Here is a 14,695-nt window from a genome sequence, read left to right as displayed (position 1 = left end):
ACTCCCTAATGCTGTCCAGTGGAAACAATACAAAGTGAGCTAGGCCAAATGCAGGTCCCAGTGGCAGCCTTCTCATCTTCTGAATATGAACTTATAACACAAAATGGGACCCACCCTTGCGTTTTCAGGGACTTTCAATCGACCCTCACAAAGGGCCTGATGGACTGAACTGCATGTCAGGGGGGCGGGGAAATCAAGAGCCAGGCTTGGGAGCCATTCGATGAGTCTGAATGCTGGTTTTCCTGCTCACTGACTAGTGCCAGCCTGTTTCTTGACCTCTCTCTGGTTTTGCTTCTTCCTCTGCTGAAAGTCTGCAGTGACAGTGCTGTCCCCACAGGCTGGCTATGAGAATAAAATGGACAAACACACAGGTATAGTAGAAGCCCAACAAGATTCATCACACAGGTCTTCTAGTCGAGGCTATTGCGGAAACTGAGGCCTGAGAGTTGGAAGCTAATCATACAAAGTCATATATCACCACATCATTCACGAGGCCAACGGCCCAGCTCTCTACACTCCCCAAGCACACTCCAGACCTGCTGAGTAATTGATCCAGCCAATGCTCACAGACCACCATCTTCCAAAGCTGAAGACCCACTTGAATAAAACCCCAAAGAAAAACTGCTCAGGTTGGACACAGGAGCGTGTTGGGAGAGGAGAGGAGTAGCATACTTGTGAAGGGCAGTAGATATGAAAAGTGTACATGCCTGTGAAGGGCTTGAACTTGTTTTCCAAGTCAAACTGCTGCTTCCCCAGAACACTGAGGTCTACCTTCAAGTCAGGGCAAATGGCATATTCTTCGATTGTCTTGCTGATTTGGAAAATTTTATCCGTGATTGCTTCTGGAGCAGGACCTACAAATCACAGAGCAAGCAAGGGTCATCACGTGCAGCTCACGAGAAAACACAAGCCACACTCAGCAAGCACTTGACCTTAGCGTCACAAAGTACCAGGACTCCTTCTTTTTCAGATTCTCACTATACAATCTGGATTGGTTTTGAATTCGTAATTCTTCTGTGTCAACCTTCAAAGTGCTGGGAGCCAATACCAATTAGAATTCTCTAAAGCAAAATACCATGTTAGCTACAATTCATCACAAAGAAAGCAGCTGGAGATTAAGATGTACTTTACCATCTCCAAAGGGAAGCAAAGTCCTTCTTAAGGTAGGAGTCAGAGCCCAGGGCTTCAGGTGCTAGCTTATCCAACTGTATCTACCTGTCCTTAAGATGACGGAATACTCACCCCCATTAGAAATATTGAATTTAATTCCAAAATCTCCATTGGGCCCTCCTGGATTGTGGCTAGCTGTCAGAATGATCCCACCAATGGCTTTGATTTTTCGGATAATGCAGGATACAGCAGGAGTGGAGAGGATTCCATTCTGTCCAATAACCAGGCGGCCAATCTAGGAGAAGAAATCCACAACATATAAATGCAAAGCTACTATAAAGAAATGCCAGGGGAAGAAGAAAATGGACAATGAAGACACCATTGGACCAGTGAAGATTTTTTCTTAAGGAAACATCAGCATCTTGGATATCTGTGCCACATTACTGAGGTAGAATCAGAGCTGTTGAGCAAAGCCATTTCTCTCTCTCTCCCTCCCTCCCTCCCTCCCTCCCTCCCTCCTTCCCAACCTCCCTCCCTCCCTTCCTTCCTTTTAACCCTGTGGAACTTTGTAGCTTTGCAATCGCACACTGAGGTGCTGTAAGGCAAGAAGAACACAGTGCATGCGTAAGAGTTCATCCAGGGCAGGCTCTCAGTGTGGACGTACTGAAGGACTGTGAGAAAGCCTGCATCTTATTCAGCTCCAGCATATATTCCATCCACAAGGGGAGAAAGAACTTAGGCCTAACTAGTTAAAGGCATTGTAACCAAAGAAAAGGCTTTCGCAATTAAGGCAATTAGAAAGCAAAAGGATTGTACCTGATGTCAAGAATAATACAAAACGCACTTTGCAAATTTCTTTCCAGGCATGTTTGGCTTTTGTATCTAGTGAGATTCCTTGTGGTTCACCATGTTAGATATGGCTGGATTACTTCCTGAGCCTAAGACAAGATGGTGAGGAGTGATTGCTGAGGAAACCGGTCCTCCCATCTACCGAAAGGGACACTGGGACTGAGTTGGGTTCCCAACTCACTTTCCTGCACCTCTAACCGATGGTAGCCCAGCTCTTTTTTTTTTTTGTTCTTCCCCCCCCCCCCCCCCCGGAGCTGGGAACGGAACCCAGGGCCTTGCGCTTCCTAGGCAAGTGCTCTACCACTGAGCTAAATCCCCAACCCTGGTAGCCCAGCTCTTGAAACTGAAACTTGCCTTCATAAAATGAAACCTGCTTCAACACAACCCAAGTTAGAAAGACTCCTTGGTCAGCTCCTTGGAGGAGGTGGGACTGCCATATTAAAAATACTTAAAAGGTGGGGAGTTTGTGTTGTCCCCATTGACTATTCTGAAAGAAAGGATCAGGGACGTTTGCTTTTAATTTTCCATTAGTTTTGTTTGCTTGGTTTTTTTTTTTTTTGGTTTTGGGGTTTTTTTTGTTTGCTTGTTTGTTTGTTTTTGTTTTTTCTGGAGCTGAGGACCGAACCCAGGGCCTTGCGCTTGCTAGGCAAGCGCTCTACCACTGAGCTAAATCCCCAACCCCACTTGGTTTTTGTTTGTTTGTTTGTTTGTTGGGTTTTTTTGTTTTGTTTGGTTTGTTTTGTTTTTTGTAATGGAAATGACTTGGTGGTGGAGGACGTATTTTCCTTTTTGAATTTTTATTTTAATTTTTGATGATGTGTATATGTGTGCACACCTTGTGTGGATGTGTGCACATGAATGCAGCTGCACATAGAGAACTATGGCCATAGCTGGACTAACAGCAGAAGCACAACATCAAGTTTATATATGTGGAAGAAAGGGGAGATGGGACCATCTCAGCCCTCTAGGGGGTTCGCTACATAACTACTTTAAAAATCAAGTCAGGAATCGGGTAATTTTACATGTCTCTGAGGGGAACGTAGGAGTTGTGATTTACTAGTTGTTGTCTGAGTCACCTGAAGATGCCTTTTCACACTGAACACACCAACGTTTCCTTCAGTTTTTGTGTATTTGATATGGAGGGAGGGTCTGATGGACAATACGGTTCACCATGTACATCCCCCTTCATTCTCCTGTCCCTTATGGTAAGATCTGTGGTCAGCCATGACTGCAGGCCACGCGGGGACTGTGCAAAAGGTTAAAAATGACATCGGAAATCAAAGCAAGAAAACCCAGGGCTGCTTCTCTCTTGAAGGGCTAAAGGTTCTAAAGCAGCTCCCCTGGGCTGCCTTGACTAGGGAAGGCAGCGCAATACCCTCCTCCTAAAGATGGCTGTAGCATGGCAAGCACTCCCATCCCACCTCCCGTCATGAAGCTCATCAGCTGGTCTTTAAACACAACCCTGTCCTGCTAAAAACCAAGCCCTGCTGTGCAGTCCCCAAATCCCTCCCACCCAGCAGGAATCAGCGACTCACACACCAGAGTTCCTAGCAGCATCTCACACAACAGCGAAAGGGGGAAAGAACCCAGACATCCTGCTCCAGAAGACAGGATGGATACACAATGCATCATACACACACACACACACACACACACACACACACACACACACACACACACACACACAGGAGCATTACTCAGCCTTGAGACAGAAACCAAGCTGGAGGCTCTTGCATAGTAAAGGAGTGGGTGGGGGTAAAGAAGTAAAGATAAAGCAGACTACGAAGAAGAAATTCCTGTCACACATTACAATATAGATGAACCCTGGGGACATCTCCAAGACAGATACGTGCAGGATTCCATTTACATGAGCTATCTTAAAATCATCAAAACCACAGAAACAGGAAGAAGGATGTTGGCTGTCCGGGGTTGCGTGAGGGTAGGGATAGATGGAGAAATGAGGAGCTGTTCACTGGGTGTGGAACACAATAAAAGATGATAACATCCCAAAGATGTGTCACAGCAATGTAAATACAGTTAACACCACTGACCCATACAACTGCAACAGCTCTGTCGGTGAACAATGTTATGCCTTTAAAAAACAATTAAATGCTTTTAAAAATTAGTTATTATATCCAGAGATGGCATTGTTCTATACACAGAGGGAAGTGACTGGAAAAGACGTCTATAGGACCAACACTAATTGTTTGTTTTACTTTCTATTTTGAGACAGTGCCTTGCTGGATCTCCTAGGCTAACCTCAAACTCCACGATCATTCTGCTTTAGCCTCCCAGGGGCTGAGGTTACGGGATTTGACCACCATGCCTGGCTTAAAAGCTTTTTAAAACTCCAAGAGAAAGGAATAAAATTCTGACCCGTGCTCCAGCATGATGAGGCATGAAAACATTATGCTAACTGAAACAGACCAGACACAGAAAGACAAGGACTGATTATTACTTCTAGGAGGGAGCCCAGGTCAGGCAAATGTGCAGAGGTGGAGGGTAGGGTTAGAGCCACCAGATGCTGGGAAAAGCAGGTATGGGGAACGACTGTTTAGTGGGTACAGAGTTTCTGTTTGGGACAATGATTGTACTGCATTACAAATGCCACTGTAAACGCTTAACATGGCAAAGCTGGTGTTACATGCTACCTTCCCTACCTACCTTCCCAAAATACAGCTTGGTGGCTCTCGGTGTTTTGTTTAAAAAGAGGAGGAGGAGGAGAGGAAGAGGAAGATGCCTCCTTGTTTTTCTTTGTCCTGCTAGCTACAAGCACAGTCCTTTTATTTAACCTCTAAAATTTCTCCAAGTTCAAAGCTCCGGAGACAACATGCAGTCTACATGGACCCACCAAATCCTCATTTTGTGCATTAAGATATCCATTAAAAGTAGACAGCTCCATGCAAATGAGAACAAAGAGAAACTTCTATTGAAGCTTAACTGCACCCCACACTTTTCAGATGCACCAGGTAGAGAAAAGGAAGATACAGATGCCCCAGTACACAGAAAGGAGAAAGTGACTGGCTCCATTTAGCTTACTGTGCCTACAAGTCCTCCATAAACTAGCCATGGGGGGGCGGGGTACTGACAGTGGTGAGATGCACTGTCTTTTGCTAAATTCCATGGTGGTAACCATCCTTCCCTTAGATTTCCTGCATCCTACCACAACCGGAGATGGTAAAGCTGTCGGAATGTGGACTATGTTAGAAAAAGAAGAAACTAAGGCAAGGTCCTTAGAACTGCAGGAATTTATCAGATTAGAGCACTTTATCAGTCTATTAAATGTCTTCAGAGTGGTTCAGCCAGCCAGCAGGACGGCTTTCAGTGTAGTGCTATATTTTAATATGGAATGTCCTTGAAAATATTGCTTGAGCTGCCACAGCCTTAACAAATAGGCAGTTACCACATTTAATCAATTATTATCTCTGAAATGTATTATTTAGCAAACCTTCAAACAGTCAATCAGAGAAAGTCTGCAGGGTCTGCCTGGATTACACATTCCGTCCACCTCGTCCCCATCCTTCAGCTCCACACAAGAAAACTTTAATGAAGCCGAATCTATCAGTGCAAAGGGGACAGTGTACCGGATTCACTCAACAGCCTAGATATATGGAGAAATAATGTTCCATTTGTCCTCTCAAAAGATTAAAGCCTCTTTAACACCATTCCCTGAGCAGCGCTCCTCAAAGATGAAATTTACGGCGCGTCACATTTTATCTTAAAAATGTGTATGCTTCATAATAATTTCATATTTGAGCTCTTTATCAGCAATTTTTACATGACAAGCATTCGGATTCTGAAATCTCAGACCGCAGACAATAGTACGTAGCACCTCTAAGTTTACGCTGGTGGCGTGCCTTTCGCTGTTGTTGGCTTTTCCAAACACCTGCTTGGCACATTCAAGCAGACTCAAAATGAATGCCCAACACATTTGATGCAGTGCTAAATATTATGGTCTCCAGGACAGGATTTCCTCCCCTCCCCCAAAAAAGTACAACAAACTTTAAAACTTTGTAGATAGAAATAGAATGTGTGCTCCAAATTTTAGCTCTGTTTAATTTCACACACACACACACACACACACACACACACACACACGCACACGCACACGCGCACACACACACACTTGGGTTGGAATTCCAGAACAAAAGCAGCAAAGCCCGGACATACATCTTCCTATAAAAGTGGGCTGCAGAGCCGTTCTACTCTCAAGACCAGTGCTTTTGCCATTTTCCCTCAGATTTGCTTAATCTGGCCAACGTGCGTTCGCTATGCAGCCCTTGGGCAGAGTCTGCTAACATTACTGCCATATAAGACCCGTTGTCTCTGCCCTGCTGCACAAATTCACCCTAATACAGGGCTTCTTTGTGTCCCAGGTCATTATAAGTAGATTCCTCTGCAACGGTCTTCCCCCGAAGACTCACATCTAACATCCAACTGCCACCCCCCAGTCCTCCCCCCGGTACTTTTTTTACATGACAACCAAGATGCACAAACAGCATGCCCAGCCTTTGTTTTCCTGTTTGACAAATGACTGAACTTCAACAAGGAAGCCATTGAACACACCGCAAATCCTCCCCTTGCCCCCACTCATGACAGCTCTCTCCACAGGACAAGGGTAATTCTAGAAGCTAGCTAGCAAGCAGTTGCAAAAGCTTAGGGCCAGGAACACGATTTATGTGTCTACAGAGCAACAGGTACACTTTCCAAACTACAGGAACCGAGCACGACACACGCAAGGCTGAACTTCATGCTCACGTCCCCACGTCACTGCTCTAACTCCAAACCATTTTCACGACCTTCGAGCTCCAAAGCCACAATGGAATTAGGCAGGTGTTAGAACTGAGGCGTACACTATATCCACACCTAGATGGGGCTGAGTATTTCTGCAGGAAAGTTACTCGGAAAGCCAGAGACGTGACAATACTTATTGTATACCAACCCCATTGGCAGCTGCCATCTGCACTACTGTCTCTATGGCTGACTTGTTAAAATACCGCCCGTCTCCACCGACCACCAGTGACGATCCCTGGCGATCTTTTAGGTCTATGGAAAAGAATATGCTCTGGATGAAATTCTCCAGATAGCAAGGCTTCTCCTCAAAGTAATAGGTGTTCTTCCGCAATCCACTTGTTCCTGGTTTCTGGTCGTGGTAAGGAACTGTGGCAAACGTCAGCAGTGGGAGTGGACCCTCTTCTGTTCTCCTGTATGTCCCAGAAATCCATTCTTCAAAGTCGCTCATCTTTCATATCCAACACTTGGCTCTGTGAGGGTGTCCAGGAAGTAGCTGAGGGTCCCCCAAATTCTCTATCGGACCTGGAGCTGCCACAGTGTCCTTTGAGTAAACAACACAGAAATTTTCCTCGGACCATCACTGTCGGTTAGGAAGTCCCATTCATTCCCTACGGTGGTTGTCTCCTGAGAGAAGGTTACGGGTCACACACCCACCCACACCCCCACACCAGGCAGATCTTCAAAGCCATTCGGATGAAGATCCTTCTGCCCACACAATGAAGCGGAACACCCTTCAATTAGTTTTGCCTCGTTTCCCGTTAGGGCACAGTGCCCCGCAGGGCTGCCTGCTGCAGACTTTGGTTTCAGACACCAGATAGCTGCCAGCCTCAGCTCTTGAAGCCAAGGCTGAGATGGAACAACTGCAGTTCCTAAAGCAGGTTAGGACAAGATACCTGGTAATGGCTCTCACTGTTCCTGCTGCCCCTTGAACTGGAGCCGCTGGGCTGTCTGCAGCTAAAGTTGCTTGGAGCCACTGAGCAAATAAAAGGTCAAGCTTAAAATGGAAGAGAGGGATCTCAGTTACCTCTGGTCTCTTCGTTTCGGTGCCATTCTGATACCCACAGGATTATGTCCTTCCCTCATGCCTTCCCAGGTAGAAGAGGAATAATCAGCTAGCAGAAGAGATCTGCTCATTGGCTGCCAGGAATTTAACCAAATAGGGCTGGAGTACGGCTTGGGGAGACTGTGCTTGTCAGCACGGGCAATGCCAGCACTGGTGGTAAAAACAGTTTAATAAGAGTATCCACCAACCAACAGCTAGGCTCCTCTCTTAAATTTATAGAAAAATGACTCTGGGGATTCGCCACATTTTTTTTGAGAAATACAGAAAAATGAGGAGTTGATAGATGTATTTTCCTATGTATATAAGCCTGGATCAGTTACTAATAATTAGACAAATAGTAGGATAATACGATTAATTATTTTAGATAGGGTCTTACTGTGTAGCCCAGACTGGCCTTGATCATGAAGCTCACACTGGACTGGAACTTGAAGTCCTGTTAGTTTCTGCTCGCATACAGGCCTGTGACATTGTGCCTCTTTAAACAGATTTTACTCTCAAGTAAAAACATTCAATGTTTTTATTTTTATTTACGTGTACAACATGTGCATGTCTGGGTGTGTGTGTGTCCCGTGTGCCTATGGAGGCCCTGAGTGTGTAGATTCAGGTGGCTGTGAAGTGAGCTTGGTGTGGGTGCTGGGAACCAAACTCTGGAAGAACAGTACCCTCTTTTAACTGCATTTCTCCAGACTTCTCAAGGAAATATTTTTAGTGAAGCAAATGGTCTTTTGCATTTGAAGAACCTAAAATGTTTTAAAAAACATTTTATGTAAACAAATTTAGTAACAAATATCCACTGACCCCTGAAGTTTCCTTAATAACTGATTTAAATACATACCTGTGAGTTTCTTCTCTGGGTCAGCAGAAGTTACCAACTAAGAAGCCATATCATCAAAGTTCTGAAGTTGTTAAAGATGTTTAAAAAGTAAACCAGGGCTGGACACACCACAGGTCTGGGGAGCCTGATAAGAACTGGAGAGTAAGGTTTTGAAGGGAGCTGTGAATCACCACTTTTGAAAAGCAGAATTATCTACCAGGGTGCCAATTTGGGTGTGACAGCAGACAAGCTCTGTAAGCAGCTAGCCAGCAGGAGTGGTGTGGTGATGGGGAAGGTGGGGCGAGAAGGGGATGCCTAGCACAGGGCCACCAGAGCTAATGGGCACATGGTGGGAAAGCAGCTGACTGGCAGGGGAGCGTGGTGCCCTTCATACAGCAGACTTGGCTACACTGACCAACTACTGACACCCCAAGATCCATGGGGTCTGCTGGATCTCATGGTCCAAGTGGCAGAGCAGCCTGAACAGCAGCCTGGGCCTGCTGAAGAGCCTTCTCCTGCTCCAGGCCCCACACAAAGCTAGCAGTCTACCCAGTCACTTGGTGCATGGGCCTGAGTAACACACCCAAGGGGGCAAGGGGAGTAACTTATCCTTCAATAATAGAATAATAGTTAATAGAAGATCAATCTCTGTTTGCCCCACATCACTTGATGCTTGGGAATTTCACTGAAGTAGAAGGTCCTTGAATTTTGGCTGGGTTTAATTCTCATCCTCTGATGTACATAGATGTTTTATTAATGAGTCCAAAGTGGTTGCTACCTCTTGCTCACATGGACCAATCAGCACAATGTGGTCAATATGGTGGGCCAGCGTGACAGTTTGTGGGAGAGTCAGATGATCAAGATCCCTTCAAACTGAGTTATGACATGGGGCTGGAGAGTTGATATACCCCTGAGGCAAAACCGTAAAGGTACACTGCTGGCCTTGCCAACTGGGAGCAAACAGAAAGACAATCTGCAGATGTGGGAACAGCTCATGAAGCTCGTGTGTTAGGCTGAGAACCAAACCACTGGTTCAAAAAACCAACCACTTTTTTTTTATAGCTTATTCAGGGCTCCTGTTTTTTTAAAAATGAAATTCTTTGAAATTGATTTTAAAGGCAAGCTTATTTTATTCATGACTATCTACCATGACTTTTTTTTTGACTTATTATGAGTAGCTTTTTTAAAAAAAATTCATCTATTTTAGGTTCTGTGCCAAGTTCCCCTTCGTTTCTTATAGCCTTGCAAATTAGACCAACATATGTGTCTTGGCATACGCAACCAAAGAGCTAGATTTATGAACTATTATTCCAGTGATCTCTTCATTGGACTAACAGAGCGGTGACCCAAGGCACTGCAACCTTGCTAATGAGCTCCGGGGTTCCAGGGTACATTCGGGCATGAGAGGGCTTGGGCAAACCCACCCAGCTCTTCTGCCCACCCAGCACACTGCATCTCCGAGTGCGCTCTGCTGCTCCAGCTGGGCCACTTGCTGGTGAAGGGCTGAAGCTGAAATTACAAACGTGATTCCATCTAGATGGCTGTGCATGCCCAGTCTCTTATTTATCAATATGCAAAGGGATGCCTGGAGGACACACGGTAGACGATTACTGGAGAAAGCTTCCTTTCTTAAAAAAAAAAAAAAAAAAAAAAAAAAAGACACGAAGTCGTAATTTTACCGACACCACAGAACTCAACCTCATATAAAAATATTACCAGAAGCAGCAGTGTTAGACGGACTGTGACGTGGGGTAAGAAAGAAGAGGCATTAAAAACATTAAGCTCCCCGAGCCGCTCGGACTAAGTGGGGCAGCTATTAAGAAGCTCATCCGTTTTAGCTCTCCAGCAAAGGTTGAACTTCATCTTCAGAAACGCTACTGTCGAGCAGAGCGAACCCAATTTGGCCTAATGAATTCGCCTGCGTTGCCAGTACTCCTTCACCATGACACAGATTACATTTAAACCAGATGGGGGATTTAAGGATTGGTCCCTTCAGACAAGGGACTTTCACACTGGTCTCGGGCCCAATCAATTTCACAATGGCAGAGTTATGAACCCCTTCACTCCTGGCCTCCCAAAGATTCAGATCCCTTTCTCATCAGCAAGCTGGAAAGCTCTCTCCCTCCCTCCTTTGCTTCCTTCCTTCCTGTCTCCCTCTTTTTTCCTTTCTTCTTTCTTTCCTTCCAGTAATGCAGATTTACTGGACAGCTAGCTCCAATGTCTACGCCCCATACAAGCACTGGACCTAGGGTTCAAATGGGTTCGTGTTTCCATACACAGCGTTCAGTTTTAGAAAGGTCACAGGCACAGAAGTGCTACCCCTGATTCGGGTGCAGAGTCTAGGAAGCCAGTTTCTTGTTCAGCTAAAAGCAACAGGCCGTACCCAATGACTGGCCCATAGCTCTCTACTTTTGCCATGACCCAGAATCCTTCCCACTATGAGCCCACAGTTTTGGTCCACAGCAGTGGGGAGAGCCCAATCATTTCTCCAGCCAACCCAGGCTCAGCATGGCAATATATGAAGTGCACAGGATTAAGAGACAGGCACAACCAGGCCCAAAAGCTATGACTCGAAAGGGCATGAAAGCACACTCAGGAGCAGGTCATTGACTTGAACTGGGCCTGCAAAAATGCAGCTAACTCTCAACTGAAATGGACAGTAAATCATGAAAACATCCGAGAGCTGTGAGTGAAGACCAGCCCATCCCAAAGCTCACTTTATCGCTAACTTGCAATCCTAATGCCCACCTCATTCACAAGAGCAGGGTAAAGACCAGCCTCCTCCCGAGTGTTGAAGCAAGCCTCTGGAAATGGTGTAAAGATACTAAATTACCATTTATTTCACATTCTGGGTGGGAGCAGAGCAAAAACATGGATGTGTGGGTCTTTGTTGGAAAGAAGAAACATCAGGAGGAAGTCATCATGGCGTGGTGGCCAACGTACTATTCCAGGGGAATACTTACAAGAGCTGAGTCTCTGAGCAGTAGCAACCCCAAGGATGAGCCCTGAGAAACACCTGGGGCAAGACATGGAGTTATACGACCCATACTTTTGTAAATATCAGAGAAGTGTAAGGAACCAAGGCAGGAAGGACACAGGAAGGACATGTTTTGGGACACATGACTGGTTAGCAACAGTGTATGAAAGAGCTTGCAGAAAGAGGTGCTAGATTATTCGAGACTGGCAAATTAAAGCTGCTAGACCAAGGCTGGCAGACCGAGCAAGGCTGGTAAAAAGGACCTTCCTCGGCTAGAGTGGCTTTGAAATCCCTGTGGATATATTCTGCCAAGCACTGAGCCCCCTGCTGGCCTTCTGAATACACCTTCAACTTTAAGACCCTGAGCCAGCCAGAATCTAGAGGTTTCTGTCCTCCAGCAGGAAAGATTTCCTATACAACTCTGCTTCTGAACCCTTTCCACACCTCGCTTCTACCCATTCTCTGAGAACTGCCCCTTACCCTGGCCCAGAGGACTCTGATTCCAATCCATGATGACCAGGGTTACAAAAGCTGAACCATTCTGTCTTCAGGTCTTGGACTTCAAACTGAGACTCTGAAGTATACAAGCTAGAGCCAGTTATCCCTTTAACCAGAGAGAGGCAGATTGAAGGACTAGAGGAATAAGACCCGTCATATCTCAAGCATATCCGTAAAACTGTTTCCGACAGCCAAGAGATACACAGGGAGGGATACTCAAACAGTACTAACATGGCATCACTTACATGCCTTGGGGTGCTGTGGCCTTGACTGTGGAGAACACAAATCAGAAAAGAATCCAAAATAGAATCAGGCAGAAAATGGTTAGATGTATTTTCTGAACTGTGTAGGGGTTCAGGGTACCAGACCATTAGGGAACCCCTCCGTGAGCGGAAATCATGAAGGCTCTCTGCAGCGTTGGCATTCCAGGCCAGGAAAGGTTCCACACTCAACTCCCAGGTCAGCATGCACGCCATCCAGCTCACAGCGTTACCCTCATTCAACTAGAAAAGTAACTCCTAATTACTCGAAGTAAGTGAACAGATGGGTGTTTAAGTGGACTTTGTTTGGGGGAGTGGGTGGTAGGAATCGAACCCCTGACCTTGAGCATACTAGGCAAACACTCTACACTGAGCTACAATCACAGCCCCTACATGGGCATTTTAAAATATACATTTAGAATAAAGTACAGAATAGACAAGTATACCTTGGATAAAATTAATAAAATTTACAGTACATGTTGAGTGCCTCTTATCCAAAATTCTCTAGACCAGAAAGGTTTTGGATTTTAGATGTTTCTGAATTCTGGAATGTTTGCCTTAATAGAAAATGAAATGTCTTAGGGATGGAATCTAGGTCTTGGTAAATTCATTTTGTTCATATGCATCTTTGCACACAGCTTAAGGGCAACTTTATACAAGATTTTTGGTGTGCCTATGAGTTCATTGTGATTTGCTATATGAAGTCGCACGTGGAATTTTGCACTTGTGGTACTATATTGGTGTTCAAAGGTATCAGATTTTTGGAACACTCTAGATTTTGGTATTTTTTAAAATTAGGGACACTCCATTGGTATTAAATGTCTTTTGAGCCATTATAGCAAATGTAAGTATAGTTTGCATTTTAAACACATTTAAGGAATGTGGGCTACTACCTCATCTAAATGTCACCTTGTAGTTACAGCTGACAACAGGCAGAGAGAGGGCCAACTTACTGAGAATCACAACCACAACTTTAAAAAAAGAGGAATTATCAGAATTATCAACATTAACAGAACACTCAAGAGAACTTAGAATATACTAGAAGTTTATCCTATTAGATATTTAAAGAAATGGATTTTCTGACTAGACTGATGGATCTGAACCTTAGCTTGGACAACATTTATTTACTTCCCCTGTGCTTCCAGGTCTTTATCTATAACATGAAAGGTGGGACTTCACACCCATCTCATGTAGACAGGCTACACGAGGAATCGCAGAATCTGCAGATGCCCTTATGAAAGGGTGCTGTCCCCATATGACTTTTGCATATCTTCACATATTAAGAAACCTCCAGGGTTGGGGATTTGGCTCAGTGGTAAAGTGCTTGCCTAGGAAGCGCAAGGTCCTGGGTTCAGTCCCCAGCCCCAGGGGAAAAAAAAAAAAAAAGAAACCTCCAGCACACTCATGCCTAATACCACATAATAAAAACAGTTAAGATTGCATTATTTGGAGAGTCTATGCAAACCGAGGGCAATGAAAGTCCTTTTCAAAGTTCTAGACGTTAGGACTGGGGATTTAGTTACGTTAGTATGCTCAAAGTTCCAGGTTCGATCCCTGAGTACTGAATAAGCAAGGTACGGCAGCACAGTGGCTATAATTCTTACACTTGGAGGTGGAGGCAGGAAGATCAGAAACCTAACGTCATCCTCAACTATATAGTCCAGCCTGGGCTACATGAGAACCTGTTTCAAAAAAAAATTCTAAAAGTCAATAAAGCAAAGCATGTAAAAGGTTTATTGCAATGCTTGACCACAGAGTAGCTACTTAACAGAGGACCGCAACACTGCAAAACCATGCAGAACCAGTCAGACGCTGGCCTGGGCAGTGAGTTTTAAAACAGCTGCTGAGTGCGAGACACCATGTCTGCTGTTGCCACATGAGAGTCATAGGTGTACACGCACACGCACACATAAACACATGTGTGCACACACATGCGCGCGCACACACACACACACACACACACACACACACACACACACACCTCACTCGTACGCTGACAAATGAGTCCACAGGGTGAGGAACATGAAGGAGACGGGCTGAGATACAGAGATAAGAGTCAGAGGGCTATTGCCTGGGCTCCTCCTACATCTCCTGTGAGGCAAGCATCACAGCTCCCATCCCAGCAGCGTCAGCATCATGGTACGGTCCTCACAGTGGCTCAGGGGAAACTGACCTCCTGCCACCACCACCATCTACTCAGTTTTGATGAACCTCTGTGATGCTGAACCTGTTGACTAGTCTGGCCTCCAAGCAAAGAAGAGGGAGGGAAGCAACGGTCTCCCTTATCCTTTGAGAACTTTTTGGTAGAGGAGAGAAGACATGTCAAAAGC

General features: G+C 45.2%; 1 protein-coding gene across 2 annotated transcripts in view; it reads right to left on the bottom strand.

Moving 5' to 3' along the window:
* Positions 1-14,695, bottom strand: part of Pgm1 (phosphoglucomutase 1) — a 59,426-nt gene that overhangs the window by 26,155 nt on the left and 18,576 nt on the right. Inside the window, exons 1-4 of one of the 2 annotated variants that reach the window (XM_006238442.5) lie at positions 7,647-7,818; positions 6,902-7,294; positions 1,243-1,405; positions 708-854 (exon numbers count right to left, since the gene is read on the bottom strand). In XM_006238442.5, the coding sequence (XP_006238504.1) occupies positions 708-854; positions 1,243-1,405; positions 6,902-7,201 (610 nt within the window). In that variant the 5' untranslated portion in view covers positions 7,202-7,294; positions 7,647-7,818. Of the gene's footprint in view, positions 1-707; positions 855-1,242; positions 1,406-6,901; positions 7,295-7,646; positions 7,819-14,695 lie in introns of those variants that run through there. The other variant, NM_017033.2, reaches the window with a different exon arrangement.

This window comes from Rattus norvegicus, chromosome 5, assembly GCF_036323735.1.
Source record: "Rattus norvegicus strain BN/NHsdMcwi chromosome 5, GRCr8, whole genome shotgun sequence".
NCBI classification, from domain to species: Eukaryota; Metazoa; Chordata; class Mammalia; order Rodentia; family Muridae; genus Rattus; species Rattus norvegicus.
This window is presented reverse-complemented; position numbering and strand designations above follow the sequence as displayed.